At 41.6% G+C, this 21,797-nt stretch overlaps 1 protein-coding gene across 2 annotated transcripts in view; it reads right to left on the minus strand.

The window, feature by feature from the left end:
- The window catches only part of SORCS3 (sortilin related VPS10 domain containing receptor 3), a 615,618-nt gene that overhangs the window by 13,925 nt on the left and 579,896 nt on the right, over positions 1-21,797 (minus strand). For both annotated transcript variants that reach the window (XM_073904225.1, XM_025881120.2), the window contains exons 18-22: positions 20,992-21,163; positions 18,421-18,607; positions 12,463-12,596; positions 2,939-3,062; positions 1,436-1,548 (exon numbers count right to left, since the gene is read on the minus strand). In XM_073904225.1, coding sequence (XP_073760326.1) covers positions 1,436-1,548; positions 2,939-3,062; positions 12,463-12,596; positions 18,421-18,607; positions 20,992-21,163 — 730 coding nt within the window. The remainder of the gene's footprint in view (positions 1-1,435; positions 1,549-2,938; positions 3,063-12,462; positions 12,597-18,420; positions 18,608-20,991; positions 21,164-21,797) is intronic.

A 21,797-nucleotide genomic window follows, 5' to 3' on the forward strand; every position in this document is an offset into this window, starting at 1 on the left:
AGATAGATAGATAGATAGATAGATAGATAGATAGATAGATAGATAGATAAATAAATAAATAAATAAATAAATAAATAAATAAATATCACACCATTACTGCTCCTCAAACATGTTTCTCTGACATGGTCCAACAAAGGGTGAGGCCATCTCCCGGCTCTGGAATCAGAAAGCTTCTCTTCTTCTCATTCCCACTACATACATACTATTAGTCACCAATTCTACCATTCAACTTCCCAAGTAACCGTTGACTCTTTCCTCTTCGAGATCTTGTTACCTCTGGTCTGGAGAACTGCAGTAGTCTTTTAACTGGTCATCTTTTGTGAAATTTCTCCCCCACCCTATTCACTTCCCACCTCAGCAGCCCATCCTCTGTACTGTTACCAGATTGGGTTTCTGAATATAAATCTATTGTCAGCATTTTTTTCCTTAAATAAGAAAGCATTTTTCCAATTCCCAGTGCTTAGTGGGTGTCTGTCGGACTTCTGTGACCTTCTCCGATCCTTCATGAGCTGCCCTAACCATCCTAGCTCAAGTCCAGCCGCACCGGCCTTACAACTTGTAGAATGGCTACACTAAACTCTGCCATTTCCCCAATATGTTGTGCTTTTTCAATAGTCCATGGCTTTGCACACACTGTTCATTCTACCTGAAAGACACCATCCTCTGTTAACTGTTATGTATCCTTTAAAACTGAGCTCAAGTATTCCCCGTAAAGACTATCGTAATAGCTCACAAGTACTTAACGAATCACAAATAACGTGCTAAGCTTGCGTTTCCCTGGATAGAGTGAATAATACTTTTCTCCGTGCTCCATGCTGGCCATGCCTCTGCCATAGAACTAGTCACATGTTAGACTCACCTCTACATTTGAAAACCCATGCTGCATTTGTCATTATGTTCTAGTGCCTTGTTCTGAGCAAAGGGTTAACAAAACCCTTTCAAAGCTCTCTAAGGCCAATCTGACCTTGGGTTAACTCTAGAGCTCTACTACCCTGATGGCATGTTCTGTTTTCTGGCCTGTAGCCTTCGGATTGTCATGTATAGTCAATGGTGGTCTTGTGAGTCTGAATACCTGGTTAAGAAACCCCCTTGGTGGGCAAAGAACAAGCCTAGTGAATGAGATTTGTATACACTCAATGAGTGCTCCCTCCATTAGTTCTTTAAAGGGGTCCAGCTCTTGTCTTAGAAAAATTCGGTATAAAGAGAGGGCTAATTATCATTCCCAAACACTGGTTCCTGTCTGTCTGTCTCTCCCCCCACCCCCCTTCCCTCCATCCTTCCTTCACCCTCCTAATTCTTATCTTTCTTTTGACAGAAAGATAATCCTTATATAACTGTAGAATGGTGCTTTTAACCCATGAAAATTTATTCGGGATAGACCATTTGGTTCTTTTCTTTACCTAATAACATGTAAGCAAAGATAAAGCCGACTTACTTTAACCAAAGCTCTCTTGATGACATTGCCAATATCTTGCCTCCACTCAGGAATGTCAGGGTTGTGGTAATCCAGGTTTGGAGAGAATGACAAGAGTTGGGACTGGAAATATTCTGCAAGGATAGAGGGTGTGTGAGTGGGACTGAGAGAGGGGTGGCGGACTGGCAGATGCTTTAGGGAAAGGGTCCACTCTTCCATGTGGCCTCAGCTAAAATCCCTTCCTATTGGCGTGTTTCTTGGCTTCTGAAAGAAGGTGGGATTTGGTGACTGGGAGGGGGGCTTTATGCTCCTACCATGGGTAGGAGTTCCTAGCATCTTAAGCCCTTCTTCTGGCAAAAGAATATTCCTTGAAATGAAAGACAAGTATGAAACCCCAGAAGAAGGAGGTATTTGCTACTGGTGATGGTATCATGTGGAGCCAATGATAAAGCATTGACAAGCTGGGCTTGGTTGGAAGGGGGCCTTGCCACTTGTCCTCCCCTGGGTTCCTCTGACCTTCCTCCTAGAAACTATCTCAGGGGATTAGATCGAAATCCTGTGTGTAGGGTGTGGGTAATGTTCAGTTTCTTGACCCAGTTGGTGGGTACACACGTCTGTTTACTTTGTGGTAAGTCATGAAACTAAACACTTGTGATGTGTGCACTCTTCTGTATTAAATTTACATTTAATTGAAAAAAGTCCTCCAGGTACCTGATGAGAGAGCCAGAGTATCAAATTTGCAGAGATGTAGGAAAAGGCGCTACCTGAAGTGAGGTTGAAGAAATATGTTCTGAGTCAGAGGATCACATACCTTAGTACAACTTTTTAGAAAGCCCCAGGTATAGTGGCAGTCTTTAGAGGCCCGGGGGAGGTTGTGTGGAATGGTGCTCGGAGCAAAACTTGATTTAAAATAAATTTAATAATTAGGAATGGCTTTCTGGATTGAGAACAGGATAGTGGCCTTATTATCCACTCTTCTTTCTAGTTCTGCCCTCATATTCTTAGCCTTACTCTTGAAGCTTTGCAGCCAAGGATGTTAGAATTTTCCAACAATTGGAATATGTACTTCATCTCAGTAACTCAGCCTTTAGTTCTGCAAGGTCAGGGAACCATGACTCCTCTTTTGAAATCACTGGTCCCCGTGGTCACAAAGGGTCGGTGCTGCATACATATTGTAGATACCTCAGCAGGACATCGGATCTAGATGCTTTATGATAGTCTTTCCAGTTTAGCATCCTTCAACTTATGATATGTGTTTGTCTAATGAGAACCTGATCAGGATGTGATACAGATACATCTTAGGGAATAAGAGATGCTTGTCTATGCCCATGTGTGCCAGTTTCTCTTACAGCCTCAGTGTCTATTCAGGAGCAAGGTAGAAAGTATGTTTGGAAAATTCTGGTTGACCTACATAATTTTCCCTAGCCTGGGGAATTGCCAAAGCAGTCAGGCGTTGCCATGAGGGTAGGCAGAGGGGATTGGTTGGGCAGGAGGGAGCATCACAGAACAACTTTCAGGGCTTACCATGCACAGCAATGTCTTTTGTGTCCTGAATAAGGGCATTCCCTGCAGCCACCTGGACAGTGATGGTGTTAGTGCCTTCGGCCAGGAACGTGAAGGAAATGCTGCTGTCCAAGGTGATGAAGGGCTAAAAAACAGAAGGAGAAATGCTCATTTAGTCCTCTGTGGGATATCAGATTTTCTTCCTTTCTTACAAATCTCAGACTGTCACAAATCTGCGTGGTATTTGTGTGTCCCCAAGGGATCCTAACTTGAAACAAGAAAAAAGAAAAGGGCTTTTCATAGCTTCAAAAAACTGTGATTATATCCAGTATCCAGGAAGAGTATTAATATCCTTGAAATACGCTGTAAAATGTAATCCCGAAAGATGAAGATAAGACTGGACACTCTGGATTTTGCAAGTCACTCTGTTCCTTCTCCTGGGGCAAAGTAGAAGCAACATTTGTAACCTATTCCAGCTGGCTCTGGGAATAGATCATTTATTTTTCTTCTCCTCCAATATTCTGTGTCACTTTATTTCCTCCTGTATTCCACTGGACTACAAGACCTTTCAGAGAGGTGGTCACATTTTATTTACTTCTGTCTCATCCATCCTGGCACATTACTTTCCTACAGTAGAATATATATGTTAGTTGGATGCATGGTCCAATCACTGGCATTTTGCTTTATTATATCTGTGTTTTCCATTGCAAAGCATTTCTAACATTTTAAATAGGTTGGAAAATATTAAACATATATATGTGACCATTTTAATCCTTTTTTTCTTTTTCTGCTTTATTTTCCTGATCACAACATATACAGGTTTCCCAAGGATAGAGAGAAACAGAATATATTACTTTCCTGAGGATTAGGACCTTGATAAAAGCAGGTCTTTCTGGGATAGAAGAATGCAGATCCTGAGGTTGAAGAGTCATTATTCAGGGGTCATCTTAAGGCCTGTGCCCTTCCAAGTTCCTGTTGTTTGCAAGGTATGACACAACAGTAGGAAGCTGCTCTAAGGCAGCTCTTAAAGAGATGTTACAAGCACAGATGAGCAGACTCCCTCTCCTCTTTGTGTGTCAGGACAGCCATGGGATGGAGACCAAGAAGGTAGCCATTTGAGGAGGCACAGAGCAGCTCTTGAAGGGGGTGGGTATGGGCCAGCACTCAGGCACTCCTAACTGAACATGGCCTAGATGTGTGTGCCAGAGCCCTGCAAAGGCTCAAAGGTGTGGCTTTCAGACAGCGTCCCTGCTACAAGACTAGAATTGCTTTCTAGCTCAGAATTTCCAACTGGGCCTCTGAAACCTAATTTGATTTCTTCTGCTTTAAAATGCCGGAGTTAGGCTACCGTTGCACCACAAGTATTATGCCAAGTGAAATAAGTCAGTCAGAGAAAAACAAATACCATGTGATTTCATTCATATGTGGAATTTAAGAAACAAAGCAAATGAGCAAAGAGAGGAAAAAGAGAGAGAGAGAGGCAAACCAAGACACAGACTCTTAACTGCAGAGAACCAAATGATGGTGACCAGAAGGGAATTGGGGGGGGGGTGGGAGGGTTGGGTGAAATAGGTGATGGGGATGAAGGAGGGCACTTGCGGTGATGAGCACTGGGTGATGTATGGAAGTGTTGAATCACTGTATTGTACACCTGACACTAATATTACACAGTATGTTAACTAACTGGAATTTATTTATTTATTTAGATTTACTTATTTACTTATTTGAGAGAGAGAGAACATGAGTGGAGGGGAGGGGCAGAGGGAGAGGAAGAAGCAGGGTCCCCGCTGAGCAGGAAGCCAGATGTGGGCCTCGATCCCAGGACCCCGAGATCATGACCTGAGCTGAAGGCAGACACTTAACCCACTGAGCCACCCAGGTGTCCCTAACTAACTGGAATTTAAATAAAAACTTTAAAAAATAAAATAAAATAAAATAAAATAGAATTCTGTAGCTCCCTTATTTTATGACCAGGCTGATAGCTGGAGTTGGGCAAGATGAGAGATATTGCCCTAAGCATGTGACATACTTTCTTCTCTGTTTGCTACATGAAAGAAAGCAGTGAGTATAGAAAGGAGGACACTTGTGTTGGGCACTGGGTGTTACATGTAAGGGATGAATCAGTAAGTTCTACTCCTGAAACCAATATTACACTATATATTAACTAACTAGAATTTAAATAAAAATTTGAAAAAAAAAAGAAAGAGAAAACAGTCTTCCCTTTAACTAAGGGCAGACCCCAGAGTTCAAGTATTCTTAAGGCTCAGTGAGAGTACACACAAGGATGTGGCCTTCTGAATTAAACAACGAATGAGTTGCAAATAGGTTCTGTGATGTACATCAACTCCCATGGGCTGATAGTGGCTGTTCAGTGTCCTGTGTTGAGAAGGAAGCTGAAGTCAAGCTGGGTTCAGCATACCAATGTTGGCCATAGCAATGGAATAACGTGTGCCACAGAGTTGCCATTTCTAGTGTAATAAGAACAAAGACTAGCAACGCTGGCTTTATTCAGTTGTTATTATAATAAATTACCTTGGGCAAAGTAGACCCGATTTTTAGCCTTAGTTTTTTATCTGTTCCATGAAGGGTTTGTGTTGAAAGAGCTGTGAGCACTTACTCAGCAATCAGAATATACAGGATTGATGAATGGCTTACGGCAAACTTTCTAGTCCCTACTGGTCAACCCATTCAATTTTATCTATTAGGAGACCTTCAGTTGCTTCATTACCTAGTCATATTCTTTGGAATAAAAATGAGATACCACTTATACCCAAAAGAATAGCTAAATTTTCTTTAAAAATGGTAATATAGAAGATGATTAAGGATGCAGAGCAACTGGAACTCTCATACATTTTTTGGTGGGATATAAAATGATACCACCACTTAGGAAAAAGTTTAGTTTTACAAGAAATTGCAATAATTTTTCCAAAGTAGATGTACCATTTTATATTTTATGACTTAGCAATTGCAGTCTTGAGAATTTAGTCAAGAGAAAACATATGTCCACAAACCAACAAAAATGTTCATGGAAACTTATTTGTAACAGCCCCAAAATGAAAACAGCCCAGGAATTCATCAACAGGAAAATGAATAAACAAGCCATAGTATATCCATACAATGAGCACAAAAGAAAAAAAAAAGGTTACATAGTATGGATAAATCCCAAAACTATAAGAAGCAAAAGAAGCCTTACATAAAATAATTCATATGGTATAATCATATATATGAAGTTCTAGAACAGGCAAATCTAATCTATGATAAAAGAAAAGGAGTGGTTGATTTTGGGGATTGGGGGTAAGTATTGATTGAGAAAGGGAATGAGAGGACTTTCTGGAGTGACGGTACTATATATTTTTGTGTATATATATGTATATATACATATACACATATATATACGTGTATATACATATACGTGTATATATATATGTATATATATACATACACACACATAGAAAGAGAGAGAGTTTAGGTTACATGTGAATGCCTTTGTCAAAACTCAGAAAGTGCACACTTCGGATTTGTGCATTTCATCATTGATACCACCACGGGGAAAAAAGTGTAGGCAAATACTGAATCCTAGTTAATAATTTGCAAGCTGAAGCATTTAGCACAAAGTATATTGGTGTCTAAAATTTGAAATGGGTGAAAAAATTAAGATTAACTGATGGATGGACAGAAGAACAGACAGATAACCAGACGTGATAAAACAAAAATAGTAAGTGTTAATGGTAGACTACAGATGGTGGGTATACAGATATTCACTGTAGAATTATTTCAATTTTAGTGTATGTTTGAAGTTTTCCATAATAAAATGTTGGGACAGAAAACATGAAAGAAATAATCAATGTGATTTTATTTTTCCTGATTCCACGAGTGACTTTCTCTGACCATGGCTACATTCCATTGTCCTCCATTTTAGTTCCCTGCCCTCAGCTGTCATCTTCCCACCTCTCACCAGCAGGCAGTTTTCTCCCTTGACAGTTGTCTCTTCATGAAACCTTCACTACTTCCATGTCATCTTCGTCAGCTCTTAGTGGTCCATGTGCCCCCGCCTTTCTTTGCACACTCTTGTAGCCTTAGACTTGGGGAGTTGGTACTTTGCCAGACAAAGGAACCACTTTTTTTTTTAAGATTTATTTATTTATTTGAGAAAGAGAGAGAGAACAGGGTAGGGAGGGGCCGAGGGAGAGGGAGAGAGAATCTCAAGCAGACTCCCCACTGAGCATGGAGCCCAATGTGAGGCTCCATCTCACAACCCTGAGATCCTGACCTGGGCTGAAATCAAGAGTCGGACACTTAACCAACTGAGCCACCCAGGCGTCCCTAAAGGCATCTCTTTTGAGAGGAGTGGAATTCTTGTCCCTGCAGATTTGCTCTTCCCTCCATCTGGCTGCTTCCCTAGGAGATCCAGGAGCCAAACAAGGGTGCAGGGCTGCAGGACAAAGGGGATGCCATCTGTGATGGGAGGGAGCATGCCATCCTATCAGCCAGTCAGGGCTCTGAGTCACAGCAAATAGTGCTGAATGGGAACACTTGGTCCCCAGGTGGCAGACCACAGGCTTCCATGCTAGGGAAGAGACAGGAGCTAATTTTGTTTTCGAAATTGCCTTTGTTGTTCATCAACTGATATGGCATCATGGCTGATTTTACCTTCCTTGCAAAGCTGGAACACTCAACAGTATTCCTGAATTCTTTGTTGGCCACCAATACCTAGTGCGTAATGCTAAATTAAATCAAGTATTTTAAGGTTCATTTACTAAATCTATTAGGCAAGCAGACACATTTATTAAGCCAGACCTCTGTTAATCCAAGCAAATTGGCCTTTCAGAGCTCTACAAATCCAACAGGCAGCTGATTGACTTCTCTGTCTCTGTACTTTGTCCAAGCTGCAGGGCCAGCCCACGGTGAGACTCCTTGGAATAATACCTTATTCCCTGCCTAGGTTGTGGGTTACATTCCTGCCCACAGAGAATCCCTTATGTGCAACAGGTCACATACTATCCACTGAGCCCAGAAAGATACTGACAAAGCTCAGGGTGACTATTTAGTTATGAGATTTCCACTTGACTAATGGAACAAGAAGCTTCAGGGAAATCTTTGAATGCAGACTACACCAGTTCCCAGACGCTGTAAGTCAAGTTAATATTGAACATTATAAAACCTCCACAATCTAAATGTATACCTTGCTAAAAGCTGCCATTCCCAAATTGGACAGACTATGCTATCACTATGCTTGCCTTACTTAAAGCCTTCAGCAGATTATACAGTTACATGTAAAAAAAGTGGAAAAGGCAAGATACATAATGGTGGATATACTATGATTAGAACTATGTAAAACAACCTGAAATATATATACAAAGACCAGAATGAAATAAAGCAAAAGGGTATCTACAGATGGGTTATGGCTTTGGGATTAATGTGAAAATTCATAGTTAGGGGAAAAAAATCCCCTCAAACCTTCACACACACACACACACACACACACACACACACTCAGACATATATCCAAAGCTCATCAAAAGTTTAAAGCATCACTGTCCATGAATCTGGTTCTATCTTCTGTCATCCTATAAATACGAACTTCAAACAAAAATCATCATTTATGCCACTCAAAGCCACCTGTTATGTATCCCCCCTACCTTTCAGTTTTTTCTCTAAATTTCTGCCCAAATGAATCCTCTGTTTTGTCTGAATCTGTCTATACAGAACACAGCCATGCCTTACCTTTCCATACAAATCTCTTTTCCTTCCTCTGCCTCAATTCTACCGTTTTTTCAATGCCAGGGTAAGACCAACTTCATCCATGAGTCACTCCATGATCAGCAAGGTGTGCATCCATCACCATCAAGGCTGCTTGACTGGGCCAGTACCATTACATTCCTACCACCATACCTTAGAGTACCTATAACTTCATATTCTCAAATAGATTATTTCTTAAAGGAAACAGATGGAATTTGCACTGATTTGTATTCCTCACAACATCTAGCACAAAATATGGGCTCTTGAAAAAGAGCTACAGAGCTACTGATGCAATTTCACATCTCCCCTGATAGGTCTGTAGGCCTCTGAGACTATTATTGGATTAGGAATGCTTGCTCTCTTCTATTTACTTATACATCACAGTTGTTCACCATCACTGCATTTGTGTCCATCATGCCTTCTCACTTGGACTATAATCTTCTTGAAGGTAGGGACAATGTTGTACATGCTCCTCTATTCCAGAGAGCACCAAGTGAAGGTCTAGATATAAAGGCAGGGGTGAGTTAATTCTTCTTGAGAACTTGATTTAATTCAACCATCTGGGTGAACCTGCCCAATTCTCTTAGTCACAACACACACACACACACACACACACACACACACACACACACACACATTACTTTCCAAGGTTATTAGCCTATGTGTTTTCTCTGAAAAATGGGATAATTTCTCCATCAGTGATGTCCTAATGATTAAATTAAATAATGTGTACAAAGAGCCTCCTACAAAGCAGAACTAGGAATAAATGCTCAAAATTAGCTCCTTTTACAGATCAGTTTGCTACTCAAAGGGAACTAAAATACCTCCAAAATCAGAGTGCTCACCAGAACACTCAAAGACACTCATTATTTTGCTAGTCAGATATGGTGCTCATTGGATCAATTATTGGGCAATGAGGTCATCTTGATGTGTTTCTGGTATGGTGCTGCCAAAAAGCACTGAAAATACACCTCGTTCAACTGGATCAAATAACCATTCTTAGAGGTGGGAGAGAAACCTACAGAACCAAGTCAGATATACCATCGAGATGTAGATGCCATTGATGTAAAGGCTGAGCATGATAGTGACTAATATTTTCAAGTGCTTAGATTCTAAACACATCTAAGTTACTAATATTTACTATTACTAATTACTACTTGTTTACTCTGAGGTACTAATAGTTATTGATGTTATTATTCTGACATTATAATGACCAAAACTGAGGTTCAGAGAAATTGCATGATTTGATTAAAGGCATATTGCAAAAAAGAATCTGAGTCTGGACTGCAGCCCAGATTTATCTTACTTCAACACTACTCTGTGCTGGGTACCCATGCAGCACTTCATGCTCAAGCTTATAGATGGGAATTCCTAACTGAAGGAACAGGTCAGGTCAACATCAAACCAAACCAAAACAAAACAAAAACAAACTATAATGCCATTCTGTCATTTAAAATTTCCTCACTTAATATGACATATTATAGATTAGCTAGAGAGATATTCCAAATAATAATTCAGTGATGTTCGTGGATTAGATATTAGTATCCTTGCTCTACCCAAAGAAAAAACACTGAGATTTAGATCAGGTGATTTGTTCAAGTGAACACAGATAATCATTAGAGAAATAGAAACTTGACTCTGCAGTCACTTTATCTACTTCTGTGTTTATTTATCAAAATTTATTGGGTACTAATCTAGTAAGGGTCTTAAAATTCAGGTCTTAGAATACTAAAGAAAAACAAAACAAAACACGGAAAGGGGAAAAATGGCACTGTAGAGAAATTCTGTGTCTCTGGCTCCTCGTGGGTTCTGAGTAAATCACTGTGTTGACGATGGACAATAACTGCCCTCCTTGTGCACAGCAGCCTCAGTAAAGATCACCAGGTAAATGAATACTTAACAGAAAAAAATTCCCTGGCTGGACAGCCAAAAGTTCTCAGCAGAGAAATGAACTTAAAATCCTGTTTCTAATTTTTTCCTCCCAAATGATTTTCTCTTTTTTCATTCACCATGTATGCATGCAGGGTTTTAGGGTCTGTAACCTCTAGAAGACAAACACAGTGATGCAGCTAAAGCATCCTGGGGCTGGAGGTGGAGCAGGGTAGCTGGGAGTTAGGAGACCGGGCTCTACAATTAACCAGATGTTTGACCTTGGGATGCTCATCTCACACAAGGAGCTTTACTTCTCTAATGTACCAAATGGGGATCTTAATAACCAACACCTGTATCTCTTGCCCGGGTGAATAAGAAATTCAGAAATGCAAAAGCATTGTCGCTTATACTAAGAAACTGACTTGAAAGTATACAGCATCAACAATTCAAACAGAAAAGGGTCCCTTGGGTCCATAAGTGTAGTTCTTTTGTCAACCCATCCTAACTCCCAATTTTTATATCAAAATTAAAAGCATCTATTTAGTGAGTACCTAGTGTGTGCCAGAGAGATATATAGCATCTCACTTAGATTTCACAACAGTCAAGATGATACAGGTATTATTCTGTCCAGTTTGTGTTGAATGAATTAAATTTTGGGTCAAATGACTTCCTCAGGCTCACACAGCCAGCAGTGTCACTGTGACTCCAAGGTCCATGTTTTCACCACCATATCATGCTGCCTCCCTAAGAAAGAGCAGGGGTGAATCTTCTCCCACTCTCATCATGCAGGGGCTGAAGTTCTTTTTGGTCATCTCTAAACAAACAAAGCCATCATTGTTCATTCTTTTTTTTAAAGGAATTACTACATCAGAACTGAGAATTTATTTCCCCTTTCTTGAGATGTCCAGCATTTCTAAGTCTGATATGATATCTTTATTAAATTATTATTTTTTTTAATGAAGGATCTCAGGGTGCCTGGGTGGCTCAGTCGGTTAATCATCTGACTCTTGATTTCAGCTCAGGTCATGATCTCAGGGTCATGGGATCAAGGCCCATTTCAGGCTCTACATTCAGCACCAAGTCTGCTTGTCCCTCTCCCTCTGCTCCTCCTCTGCACACGCTCTCTCTCATAAATAAATAAATAAATAAATAAATAAATAAATAAATAAATAATAAAATCTTTTTAAAAAATGAAAGGTATCTCTAAGATGAGCAATGCCAATCACATCAAGAATGGCCAAGGGAAATGTAAAGATAAAATCAGGAATAGAGAAAAACATTAAGCCCTTACATTTAGGAACCCTCAGCCTAACTGCTCCCAGCTCCTCTTATATAAGTGTGGTCATTGTTGACACAACTGTCACCATCACCAGTAGCTGGGAGCAGGGGGGATGTGCCAAGTTCAGAGTCTGGCCCTCTGAATTCCCTTCTTAGAGACTTGTTGGCATCGCCACCATTCCTAAAATGAACCTTGGCCTTCGTAAATCACCTAGTAGGTCTTGGAGAAGGGTTCTTTACATGCATTGCCCCATTTGATTTTCACAGCCCTGCATTTAGAGAGAGGATTCACATTTCCAGATGGAGTCACTGGATCTCAGAGATGCTAAGTGACTCCTTTAACATTATCTATGTTGTGAGTGGAAGGCCCAGTATTAAAAAAAATATAGGGCAAATGAAGTTTTAAAAATATTGATTATGGAAGCAAGTTTGTAGAGCTTCTCAAGGTACTCTTTCTTCCTTAGGATTGTTTGAACTTTCCCTATTATAATAATGAACCTGGTATAGAGACATATGTGATATTCAATTACGTGGATTCATAGTACTAAGTACTCCCTATTGCTCTCATCTCCGGTGCCCCCAACATCAACATGGCAGCTGGAGCATAGGAGAATTCAGTACAGATCTACTCAAACATGCATCAGAAAGGGCCAAACCTTCGTGCTATTGCCAAACCACCAGAAATAGGTAAGGGTCCCCAGCTGACTGGGCCACACAACTGCACTGATGTTGACCTCCTTATTTCTTATGGCGACAAATGGCACTTGGAGATGAACATGCTCCACGGGACCTGGGGGAACACGGGAAACAGTGTCAGTTTTTCTGTTCCTGGAATAAACAAACTTTATCATACTCCCAGATTCTTAATCTTAACCCCATTATCATAAACTATAATAAAACAAGGATCACAAACTCACAAATGTTGAGGGGTGTGTGTGTGTGTGTGTGTGTGTGTGTGTGCTTGAAACAAAGCACCTTGTATAAGAGGGAACTCAAATCAGGCTTCAGAATTTTTGAGTGACATCTGAAATTCATTTACATCTGATGTGCCCAACCATGAATGCTTATGAACCTCCAATCCAAGGACAAACTAGTTGACTAGACACTTAGCCAATAAATAGGAAGAGAAACAGCAGTCTCTTTCATTTCTGACAATTAGCCTGTATTGTGATGTGGGGTCAGTGCATCACATGGAGGGCTCTTCCATTATCCTTGATGGTTAATTGGTTCCATCCTCTTCAATAATCCGCCATTGTGCTGGTCATCTGCAATACTCAGTGGGTGTCATTCAGAAGCTGGCAAGGCTGTTTTACAAAAGGAAAACGTGTCTTTCCCTAAATCAAAGGAGAAACAAAGGCCACATTCCCAAAGAATAAAAAAACAACTGCTTGCAGAAAGGTGACCAAATTTCTCTTCTTTCCCCTCAGAAAACTGATACAGCAGCAAGAGAACACACATGAGCAAACCCTACCCATAATAAATGAGGATTGTAATTTAATTCATTTCCAAAACAAAATGAGAAGAGGAAAGAAAATGCTGATGAGAAATATTAACGTGTCAGTGTCGCACTCTGGGATGGGGATGTTATTTTTCAACTCTGGGGGGTTTTCTCCTTCTCCCCACTCCTTCCTCCCCTCCTTTCCTTTTTCTCTCTTTCCCTTCTTCCCTTCTTCCTCCTTTCCCTTCCTTATATCTCTCCTACTTAACCAAATCCAATTAAAGTATTCTAATTAACTGTTTACACTCTGCTAGTGCATAGTTTCCCAGTTTCCACTATGCTAGAGCTGATGTGCAAACGTGGCTAATGGTCAAGACTGCAGTCCGAATGTCTCCTTAGCCTGGGGGCCCTGAGTTCTTCTCACAGGTGGGGCATTTTCCTGATCACTCAGTCTTCACTATTTACATCATGGGTCACTCTGGGGACAGCTCAGCTTAAAGGGAAGACAACAGATGGCTTCTTCTCATTTCTGGTCTGGTTTAAATGTAGCTGTGTGATCTTTCCCTCCATCTTCCAGAGCCTTGACCCTACACAGACTATTTCCACGTCCCCTGCCTTCCTTATAGGAATAAGAACATATGAATAGGATGTGTGGATGTTAAAAGTACTATCGCATTAGTTATGGGTTGGCACAATTTCTACCACCATCATCACCACCATCACTGTCTCCATGTATCATTGGGTAGATGTCCCTCGAAAACAGTGGGAGTTTGTCTGAGTCTCACGGCGTTGTAGGTAGATTTATGCTGGGGGAGAAGGTGTTGGGACAAAGACTGATGTTTAAGTGAGGGGAGCAGCCTGGTCAGCTTGTCCCCGTCCACACCGTACTTTCCAGAACAAGCAACAAGTGTTCGAGAATCTGTGTATCTACCGCCTGAGAATACTCTCTGCCTACAGCTTGACCTGACCACAGACAGATGACCCTCAAGGTTTCTCCCAGCAAATAATTTCTTCTGGCAAATCATTTCAACCTTGCTGCTTCAGAAACACATTTGCCTGAAGGGTTAATTATTTTCAATAAGAAAGTCTGCTCGATTATTTTTGTACGGTTTGACTGTTGGTGAAAATAAAAAAAGAAAAACACAAGGTATGAGAAAACATTGGCTCTTTTTGTGACTTTATTTACTCATTTGTAGGACTTTATCTGATTTATCTTTCTTTGCTGGTGGTGTTTTACTGATCCGTGGGGAAGAGAATGAGGCCGTAGGAGGAGTGCCCAGCCAGCTGCGTCCTGGCAGGGAGGCGAGAACTCTGTGTCTTATGATAACACCTCAGTCTTTCTCGGTGCCCAGATGCAGAGCTCATTCCTCCCCTGCTGGGCAAAGGGCCCTTTACCCTTAAAGTCAATGCTCCTGTTATTTCTCTCCCTCAAAATGCATGAAGCTCATTCCTCTGCCAGCTCTTCAGAACCCCAGGCCTTTCCACAGTTAAGTGACAATACTGCTAACGGCTTCTGGCCCTGGAAATTCTTCTCAGCTTTCTGTCACTCAGGGGCCTTGGCCCAGCCACACACTGTCAGGTACCTATGCCTAAAAAAATAAAAGGAGATCTCCTTCTCCCTAAACTCATGCCAAACGAAGGGATATGGCTTCCATGAATTGGCACACCATTAAACATAATCACATTTATTCCAGCTTTAAGACAAGCATGTTTGGCTAAATAGAATCTCAAGGAACAACAACATGTAACAGCTTTTTAGGGCAAAGAATCTGAGCCAGAAGCTCCAGGCTTCAGCCTAGGGATGGACACACCATAAATCAGGGAGAAGAGAGCTGAAGGGAACACAGCAAACTCCTAAAATCCTGTCAAATAGTGCTCTCTTTGATAAAAATCTAATAATCTATGTGAGATTGGTTATTATGGGTGGCTAACAGCTACTTTTGTTAGCTAATGGCCCAAGGTGAGGCCAAGAGCAGTTTCCGCTATAATAACTGTCTGGTAAATGCAGCCATGATTGATGTGGAGGGAATTATGAGTGTGATAAAAGTTTCAAGGAACATTTCCTCCTTCATGCACATAACCCACAGTATAAATCGGTTCCTTGCTGTTGTATTTTTTGCCACTAAGATACACTGGTCTTTGCACCCTTCAGGCAGGTCCACTATTGGTGGAATTAGGAATATGGGTGGGGCAGGGGGGTTGGGATAGAGGAAAGTAAAATTTCTCTCTTTGTCTTCATTTTTAAATGCAACGGAAGTGCCAGGCAGAAAGTTAGTGGGTAGTATTTAGTAATTACTAGAACAGGTCACATTCATCATGTGCCAAGCTGGGTGGTAAGTGGCATTGTATACTGTGCAGGGAAATGTTAACATAGACTTGAAATTGCCATCCTTAGAAAGACTTCTGTGCAAGATTGGTCCTTGCTAGCATCTGAAAACTTGGCTTTGAGAGTGTTTCCAGTCAACACGTAAGTGATAAGAGTGGTTCAATATGCCTAGACTGTTTATGCCAATAATACAGTTTAATCTAAATATGTATTTCCCTTAGGATGTCTGGAATTCTGGCATATGCTAGGCAGAGGATGCCTACTTGACCAGTCCCCAGTAAAACCATGGGTACCTTATGACCCAGCAATTGCACTACTGGGTATTTACCCCAAAGATACAGATGTAGTGAAAAGAAGGGGCACATGCACCCCCAATGTTCATAGCAGCAATGTCCACAATAGCCAAACTGTGGAAGGAGCCCAGATGTCCTTCAACGGATGAATGGATAAAGAAGATGTGGTCCATATATGCAATGGAATATTACTCAGCCATCAGAAAGGATGAATACCTACCATTTACATCAATATGGATGGAATTGGAGGGTAGTATGCTAAGTGAAATAAGTCAATCAGAGAAACACAATTATCATGTGGTTTCACTCATATGTGGAATATATAGAATAGTGCAGAGGACCATAGGGGAGGGGAGGGAAAACTGAACGGGAAGAAATCAAAGAGGGAGACAAACCACACGCGACTCTTGACTCTGGGAAACAAACTGAGGGTTCTGGAAAGGGAGATGGGTGGGGGAATGGGGTAACTGGGTGATGGGCATTAAATAGGGCACGTGATATGATGAGCACTGGGTGTTGTAATCAACTGATGAATCATTGGACATTACATCAAAAACTAATGATGTAGTATAACTTGGCTAATTGAATTTAAATAAAACAATAATTAAAAAACAAAACAAAACATGGGTACTGAGTCTCTAAGGAGTTTCTCTGGTAAATAGTCCTTCTCACGTGTTGCTAAAACTCTTGCTGGAGGAATTACACGTGTCTTGTGTGACACCATCGGGGGAGGACTCTTTGGAGGTCACAACTGGTTTCCTCCAGACTTTGCCCCATGGCTCTTTTCCCTTTGCTGATCTTGCTATTTCCCCTGTAATAAATCATAGTCTGAGTATGATTATATGTTGAGTTCTATGAGTCCTTTGAGTGAATCAACAAACACGACGGAGTGATCTTGGGGACACCTGAACCATACATATAACCCAGTCTGATTCTCATAGCTTCTCTATAACATAAGTATTCAAGATGAGGAATCAGAAGTTTTTAAAGAGTATGAAAGTTGACCAATATTATATTGTTTATATGTTTAACAAAGGGATATGATCAGATTTCAAACAGAGGTCCCTTTGATCTAAACCCTGGCTTATGAATACCTTGCATACCACTTGCCTGGGTTTTTGACCTGGTGCTTCTGGCACAGAATGAGTAGAATTGGTGGAGTGTGGCCCATTTCTAGCAGCCCCTGCCCTCCCCCACCAGAAGGTAAACTCTGCCAGGCCAAGGCAATATCTATATTGTTGTTTCCCCAGATCCTTGCAGAATGCCTTACATATATATATTAAGAACTCAACAGATATTTGTTGAATAAATTAGTAAATAATTGGATGTTTTCTTTATATTTCCTATTTGTTGTTATAAGAGCCCCATGAGGCAAAGTACCAGTTAGAATTAAGCCATTTTAAAGTTGGAGTTCAGAAGACCCACAGAAGAAATAACTTATCTCATGGCCATGTAGCCTGGCATCTTTAGGGACAGAACTGATCTATAATCCAGGTGTCCTCCCATGCACATCCCCCTATCACTGTTGGTCCTTAACGCTACTATTAGTATCAAAATGCTGGAGACTAGGCGGCTTATGGTTTTCCAGAAACCTTTTAAACGTGGGTTGTTTATATAGTGGAATTTGTCATCACTCAGTTGGAGGTACTCCTTGTATTCACTTAGACTCTTTTAAATATACATTTCACCATAAGTAGCATATTACTCCCAAAACATCGTGGGGTATATAAATTAGAACTACAGAATCCCTTAGGCCCATGAATATCACTGATAAAGGCATACGAAATCCATACCAGACCCATAACCACACGTTTTGACCCAACATTCTAAAATCATAGTATTTAAGTTTTAGTTTACATGAATTAAGTCCCAGGATAGCGGATACACAAAACGTATCCCGGACAAAGTACTTTGGAAGTTCAGCTGTTGTTTGCTTTGTGCCAAGCAACAGTCAATAGCAATGAAATACATTCTAGGACAACAACAATAACAAAAAAAATTGGAGAGTCTTTATAATTGTTCATAACAGGAATGAACTTGCAGTAACCTTGTATGTAAGAATTAAGTTATTTTGTGTGTTCAGGACTACAGTTTTAAAAATCCAAATGTGTCTCTTTAATCCTTCTTTGGCTCTTCCAACAGAGATTAGAAACTTACTTTGATTTGGGCTGCCTTCACTTATCACAGCAGCTTGAAAGTGAACCTGTGGCCGTGAACCAGATGAGTTTCTTCTTCCTAGATCCTTACGAGTCTCCAAAACAAAGGGAAGGGACTTTGACCTGAATGTGTGTCTGCATGTGTACACTTCCATCAGAACACAGTGGAACTGAAAAGAAGGGGCCAGTTGGGAATGTTACCCCAACTTGCAAAATAATCGACTTCAGTATCAGAAAACTGAAACACGGAGGAGCACACATCTCAGTCTTTCAATTTGGGTCATTATTTGGGGTAGTAGTCACACCAAATCTAGTCTCAGCTCTGCATCCCAAAAGTCTGCGGACAGCGGGAGTTGCCAACTGGAAGGCACAGAAGAAAGGAGACAGTTCAGGCTACTTACAAACCACATGCAGGAAGAGGACAGCTGTGTCCGAGCCCAGGTTGTTCTCCGCATAGGCCGTCACCTGGAAGATCCCCGCACTCTTGTACACGTGCTTGATGCCATCCTCAATGGGGCTGAAGTTAGCATAGGACACCGCAATTCCATCCCCGAAGTCAACCTGGATGTTTGTCCTTTGGAGATCACCCTAAAGGAGGCGGGGGCGGGGGGGAGGCAAGGGGGAATAGCAGTTGGCCGGGGCTCATTCACATGGTCCAGTCTGACTCCTATTGGATGCTTTGTCCTGTGCCTTCAGCATCACCCTCTTGGGAACCCAGAGCCTCTCCCAGGGAGCTGAAGCACCCTCCACACAATCATCAGACTCTTATCAGATATCCACTGGGCACTATAGGCAGGTATTATGGACCTGTTATCCCCGCATGCCCAGGGCTTGGGGCAGCCTAAGCTGGTTGAATGGGTGCTAGGGGATAGCGTAAAGCCTCTAGGGAGCTCTGGAGTGGGAAGGCCGATAAATTCCCTGGCTCCCTCACACACTTGGTTGAATTATTCCTCTCCTGTGTCAAAATCCTAACAATAGCAATAATAGTAACAGCTAACACTTATAAAGTTTCTTTCAAGTTCCAAGTAATTAATCTCCTCACAACTTTATAATGCAGAAAGCATTACTTCCAATTTTACAAATGGGGACAAAAAGAAATTAAATAAGTAGACCCAAGTCTCACAGCTAGTAGTGGAAGAGTCAAGTTTTGAACCCAGGCAGTCGGGTTTCAACACTGATGATCTCAACTACATTGCTATAATTATAATTGTTCCTATGTTTTGAGATTTATTATTATGTTCTAAGCATTATGCTAATCACTTAACACATACTCTGTACACTTTCAAAATAACTCTGTGAGGTAGGATGATTATTCCCAGTCTAGACATGAATCCTGCATACCAATCAGAGTTACATCTGTGCTCTGTTGACCTTGGATTTCCCTAAACCTGCCAAAGCCCCTCTTCCCTGAAGCCTTTTCCAACCATCCCAGCTCACAGATATCTCTGCCTCTTGGAAGGCCAAGAGCCCCCTGGGTGCTGCCTGGTGGTGTTGCCTGGTTGTGTAACGGCATGGGTTCAGGTGAGTGCATCTTACCATCCCAAGCTGATGCTAGGCTTCTTAAGAGATGATGCTGAACCCCACCCTTCTTTGTTCTTCTTCCCACTACACTGGGTCAATGACTTTGGATAAATGCAATTGAACCTGACCACAAAACAAGGATCCTGGATGAAAAAAGAAGAAACGGCTCTCTCTATTTACATAGTTGTAAATAAATGGTTGTAGATGGTTGATGGAATAAAAAGGGATATACATCATTTTGGAATCATGAGCCAATCCTTCTGTCCAGTGAACGTGCACTGATCACAGTTTCATGTTCTGCCTCTTCCCCTGTGGCAACCCGGATGTGAGTGAAATATTGATACGTGCTCCCTTGCCCCCCGCACAATGGTGACTACCCCTGAGTTTATGAATATAAATTGAAGTGGAAATGAACTGGAGGCAATTCAAATGGATAAGATCATGGCTCTTCTCATCCATTCAAGAGAAGGTTTTTATAATGCTGGTGCTGGAAACTCCCTAGTGGAAATGTGATAATGACCTCCTCTGAATCTTAAAGTCCTTTAATTCAAGTGCCCAGTGTGGGTGACGGCTGAAGACTCTGTCAACCCAGGATAAGGAAACTTCACTGTCCTGTTCAGTATGGGCCAGACTTTAAAGGTTTCTAAAGTATTCACATTTGGGAAAAAAAACTCCTGGCTTGCTTTGGTCTCTTTCCAAGATCTGAAGAGCACAGAGCAATTTGCATACAAATTTAGAGGGCTTTGTAAATCAGGCAAGCTTTCTTGCCCCACCACCTCAGCAAGGAGTGCCTGAAAAGCTCCCTGGTTTGGGAAAGAGATGAAATAGCTCATATAGGGAGCAAGAAGCATACGACAGAGCTATTTCCATCCTGGAATGAATGAATGCAGGCTGATTTTACTGCCCCGATTGCAAAAGACACAAAAAAGTGAAATAATGGAGCAACTAGCTGATGGAAAAGCAACTAATGTGACATTCTTTATACAAATAAATTTAAAGGATGGCAATAATCTTCCCCCACACTCACACTTATACTTTTAAGACCCTTTGAAAGCCTTGTGGGCTTTTTTAATCAGGGGGGTTTAAGGGTTAGAATAAAGCAAAGGAGGCTCCAGGGAGCAATAGAAAAAAATATGAATTCCCTTCTTCTGGCGAAGTTTAGAGTATATGGTCTTCTGGTGATAAACATTCCTCCAACAAAGCAGACCCTAAAGGGGGACCTCAAAGAATATATCCAGATCTGTATCTGCCCAGAGACAAGTGGGACCCTGCAGCCTGGGTCTGTGATGTGGGATGAAGGGAAGAGGGTCCCAAAATATCTAAGCCTTCTTTTACCCTTTGTGTCTTCTCAGCATTGACTCTGGGACTGGGACCTGTGGGGACACATGATCTTTTTCTTCCCTCTCTAGAAACAGTGAGTTATGACCTCAGAGATCCAGGACAACACATACCTCCTCCATGAGGATGATGAAAGTCGCATTATGCCCCTGCTCTGCCACCAGGCGTCCGTCGGTTGTCACCACATGGAGGCCTCGAGGGGCTTTTCCAGGACACATCTGGGCCTTGGCCGTGTACTTCTCCCTCAGCCCATCCGTGCAGTTGTTGGACACAATCCGCCGGTACCTGAGGAGTATTGACAGTTGTCGGTGGTGTGGGGTGAGTGTGCGTGCGTGTGTGTGTGTGTACACATGCACAGGTTGGAAAAAGAGTGAAAGAAAGCCAGAGGGAGAGATGTTTCACACAGCTGCTCTTAAAAACTGAGTCTCAAAGAATGCAGCCATTTAAGAAGCCAAACAAACGCTGAGGAACTGCTATCCCTCCATCTGAGGAAGAGCAGCTCTTTAAACATTATTATTGATCCTAACTGGTGAGCCACGGATCAGATCAGTGTCTAAACCAGCCAAGAAAAATCAATGTCTGACTCACATGCAAGACGGAAGGAGGCAGAGCCACTGGACTAGTGGAGCAAGAAAAGCAAGTGCTCCTTTCTGTGAGGGAGGGACTTGTTTGTACTTCCCTATGGCCGTCCGTCTCCAGTTCTCTCTGTAGCGAGACGCAGCTAGAAGATTAGACTCCTAACTCTGATTCATCAGGAAGCCTTTTCCTGCCTTCCCTCCACCCCCAGGACGTCAATCCAGCCTTTCCTACCTACTAGTCCTGGCTCTGGAGCCACTGGGCTATTTTATAGCACATTTTCTCTCCTTACTAATATTTCACTTCCCACTCAACACAAATACGAGATCAGAAGCGCACATTT

Source organism: Callorhinus ursinus, unplaced genomic scaffold (assembly GCF_003265705.2).
Source record: "Callorhinus ursinus isolate GAN/ISIS: 27379988/994484 unplaced genomic scaffold, GSC_fseal_2.0 scaffold20, whole genome shotgun sequence".
Lineage (NCBI taxonomy): Eukaryota > Metazoa > Chordata > Mammalia > Carnivora > Otariidae > Callorhinus > Callorhinus ursinus.